This window comes from Nyctibius grandis, chromosome 4, assembly GCF_013368605.1.
Source record: "Nyctibius grandis isolate bNycGra1 chromosome 4, bNycGra1.pri, whole genome shotgun sequence".
Classification (NCBI taxonomy): domain Eukaryota; kingdom Metazoa; phylum Chordata; class Aves; order Nyctibiiformes; family Nyctibiidae; genus Nyctibius; species Nyctibius grandis.
In genome coordinates, this window is record NC_090661.1 from 88295321 (window position 1) to 88298945 (window position 3625).

The window sequence follows — 3625 nt, forward strand, 5'->3', positions numbered from 1 at the left end:
CAAAAACATACTGCTAAGATGGATATTCATTAAAATTTTCTCATTGTTACAGAGAGAACAAAAGATTTTATATATGAAGATGTATGTATGAAGAATATACAAAGCGTCTAAAAATTTCATACTTATGTCATGCTTCAGCTCGCTTAACAAAAGAGCATGTAAATCCCATTACATTTTATGGGAGAAGATAGTATTCCTGCCTGAGAAAATATAGAAAACCTTAGAGGAAAAAGAGCTAGAAGGGTAGCATTATCTGACTTCTGCCATCTCGCTACAAACACATCACTGTTCATAGAAGGTGACAAGACCTTCTTTGAAGTCTAAGAATTAACATGTTGTCTCAAACATGTTCAGCTCTGCGTGAAAGCTAGTTCATTATCTCTGACTGTATAAACTCAGGGAGTAGTGTGTTTACTGAAACAACCTGTAAATGTGTTAGCCTGTGTTTGCAGAGGATAAGGGCTGTGCCATCCCAGGCCCACTTCAGACTGTAAAAGTGGTTCTTTTCTCACCCTTATCTGAATCATCCTTGAACAGACTACCTCTAAAGAGAGTTTACGCTCCTCTTCTTTGATCTACTTTATAAGAACATCAGAACTGTTTACTTTGAAATGCACACCTTCCTTTCTTGGGGTGCAGGCAAAGGAGATGATGTTTTAAGACATGAACAGATAAATTCAAGGTAACTAGTCATTTTCTCAGTGTTTCTCATCCCGTCCAATATCCTGGAATGTAACTGCTCATTGCTTAATCTTATTCTTAAACAAATTCATAAGAATTAACTCCTTCTACTACCTATTAGATAATTCAAAACTTCCCACCCTACTTTCTACAAATGACCTAACAAATTGCCCTGCTAACACCGTGATCTAGTTTCAAACCTTCTCTCCCTGAAGACTTCTTTAAACCTCTGATACTACATAAACTGAGGTCAACAACTGTACCTCACTCTTCAGAGGAAGACAACAGTCCTAACTGTAGCACTCTGCCTCATGGACAGCAGTGAAAGATATTTAACCCCGCATTTCCAACTAACTCCTATTTCAAACAACATCTACCCACCCTGACTTGATAAACAGCAGCATGTTGCTCATAGGCATATTGGGAAGATACCGGTATCAGTGTTTCTCCATAATTTTTACCTGTTTGCAAGCTCGACAACTACTTACTTGCTCGTATGTCGAGTCACTCTCCTTTGCTGGTAGAAAGGCAATAGGATTCTTCCAAACCTTGCATCAAACAGGTAAGAGGGGCTCCAAATTCACGTTAAGCTCTCATAAAGGAGGCCTCTCTATGTCCTCCTTTGTTACCAGTCCTTTCTGAATCCTTGTCCTTCATACCAGGAGATAAAGATTGAAAATCATGGCGTGGTTCAAGAGTTGAGGCCAGCTTGGGCAGCATAGAAAGTGCAGGCCATGATGCAATTATCGGCAGCTACGTGGTCAGGAGACTCCCAAGCTGAATTTGGCGCCAGGTCAGGTAGCCTTGAGTTCTGCTAACTACCGCGTTCAGAGATTAGGCGGATGTAACAATCACCTGAAAGGGGAGATTAAAGCGCCTCTCAATGGGGTCCTTTGTTCTCGGCCTCATTTGATGCTTTGCGGCCTTTGCAAACCACGTCGCGGAAGGCGCTTTAAATGTTTGCCCCCAAAGCCGGGGCGGCATCAGTGCGCGGGGAGCGCCGGCAGCAGCGGCAGCGATGGAGAAGAGGCCCTTCTCAGTGGAGTGGCTGGCGCAGAGCAGCCGCGGCGGAGCCCAGCCCATGGCCGCGGCCCGCCGGCCCCGCTCCCCGCCCGCAGACCCCGGCAGCCAGGAGAGCCCGCCGGACCGCGGTGAGTCCCACCGCTCCTGACGGGCGGGACACGCGGCGGGACCGCTGGTGGCGGCTGTCAGGCTTAACGGTCGCCGCACGTGAGACCGTCGGGAGAAAGCAGCCGCACGTGCGGCCGCTGCCTACGTCACCGCCCGCGCAGACCCGCGCCCGCGCAGAGGGAGGGGTCACCCCCTGACGCACCCATCCTGTCCCCGCAGCCGCGCTCCGGGACCGGGAGGCCGCGAACAGCAGCAGCCCCGGGCACGAAACGGAGGTGGGCGGCGGCGCCGCCGCGCCCGGGCGGCCCCGCACCAAGTTCTCGGCCGCGCAGCTGCAGGAGCTGGAGCGGAGCTTCCGCGAGCAGCGCTACATCGGCGCCAGCGAGAAGCGGCGCCTGGCCGCCGTGCTGAACCTCTCCCAGAGCCAGGTGAGCGCGGCCGCGGCGCCCCGGGCCCGCCTCTGCCCTCCGCCCGAGAGGGGAGACGGGCCCCGCGCGGCCGAGGCCCTCCGCCCGCGTTTGCTTTGGTGGGCACCTCATGATCGTCGCGGGGACGGGGACAGTGACAGCTCCTGCAGGTGCGGCGGGTCAGGCCGCCTGTCAGCCTCATCCCTCCGGCAGAGAACAAGCTTAAGCAAACTCACGTCCGTGCTTCAGCTGGCACAGCTCTGCTGTCCGCCGCGGTTTTGTGTTGAACTAGAGACAATATGCAAATAGCAAACGATGAATACAAACTTAAAAGGTGGAACCTCATCGGAGGAAAAATACTTGCACAATCACCAGAATTTCCATTTTCAGGCTAATTCTTCCTTAAAATTATGTGTATACTTGGTAGTATTGCAGGATTTCTCTCTGAACAGAGCTAGCACTACCCAACCCTTTTTTAATCCCACTGCACCGGTCTTGAACTACAGTCCTGGTCCAAATCTGACCTCTTGAGTAATTGACTTGCCATGCCTCCTGGGGTTGTCACAGCTGATTCCTCCTCATGGCAAGACAAATACTCTACACTCAATATAGATCAATGTTATTAGCCCTAAATCTTATAACTCTTAATACATTCTGTTACTCTGATAATAAGCCTAACTTCAGGATGTATTACTGTATGGAAAAGGGACAAGTGGGTTAGTTCTTGACTTTTTTTCTTATCTTCAGATAAAAACCTGGTTTCAGAATCGTCGGATGAAGTTTAAACGTCAGACTCAAGATGCCAGAGTAGAAGCTCTCTTCTCAGGCTTATTTTTTCCCTATCGTTACCCAGATATTGCTACCTCCAGCTATTCTCATGGGATGGACGTCAGTGTCTCGTCTACCTCTACTGTTTCTCTTCATCCAGCTGTGCCAAGCCCTGCCTCGTTACCTTCTGTTCCAGCTCAGTCCCTTCAGCCAGTTTTGCCGAGTCCAGTTTTACTGTTGCCTCCCAGTCCAGGATTATCTTGTTACTCTTCTGTAATTCCAGCAATGACTCTTAACTGATGACCATAAAAGACTGAGGTTCCAGCCATATCTTCCTTCCTGTTAAAAACGCCAAAGATTACCTGTACTCTAAATAAGAACTGCCCAATATCTCTAAGAGTAATTATTTAACTTATTTTGTTATATTAATTCGATAATTCAATTTTATTTTTTTAATCAAATTTTGGTTTTTATGCTAAAGGAGAAAAGAAATTTGCCTGTATAAGAGAAGTAATACTGGGAGTGGAAGTGGAGGACTTGAAACTTCCCTTTATTGCTACAGTCTTCACTATGCTGTATTGAAACTTTTATATAAATTTTCCTGTCCAACAGTTTGCTTTCAGAAGACAACCTATAAT

General features: G+C 48.1%; 1 protein-coding gene across 1 annotated transcript; it reads left to right on the forward strand.

The window, feature by feature from the left end:
• The first annotated feature begins 1699 nt into the window (after nt 1–1699).
• LOC137661811 (homeobox protein vex1-like) lies at nt 1700–3287 on the forward strand. The gene is made up of 3 exons (XM_068397441.1): nt 1700–1832; nt 2032–2240; nt 2967–3287. Exons 1-3 carry the CDS (start codon nt 1700–1702, stop codon nt 3285–3287), a joined length of 663 nt encoding a protein of 220 aa, XP_068253542.1.
• Nucleotides 3288–3625: the final 338 nt, after the last annotated feature.

Excerpts from the sequence above, each read along its gene's own strand:
- LOC137661811 (XM_068397441.1), top strand. The coding sequence starts at position 1,700 with ATGGAGAAGAGGCCCTTCTCAGTGGAGTGGCTGGCGCAGAGCAGCCGC. Across the intron at positions 1,833-2,031 it reads GGAGAGCCCGCCGGACCGCG|CCGCGCTCCGGGACCGGGAG; the intron begins GTGAGTCCCACC and ends CTGTCCCCGCAG. Across the intron at positions 2,241-2,966 it reads TGAACCTCTCCCAGAGCCAG|ATAAAAACCTGGTTTCAGAA; the intron begins GTGAGCGCGGCC and ends TCTTATCTTCAG.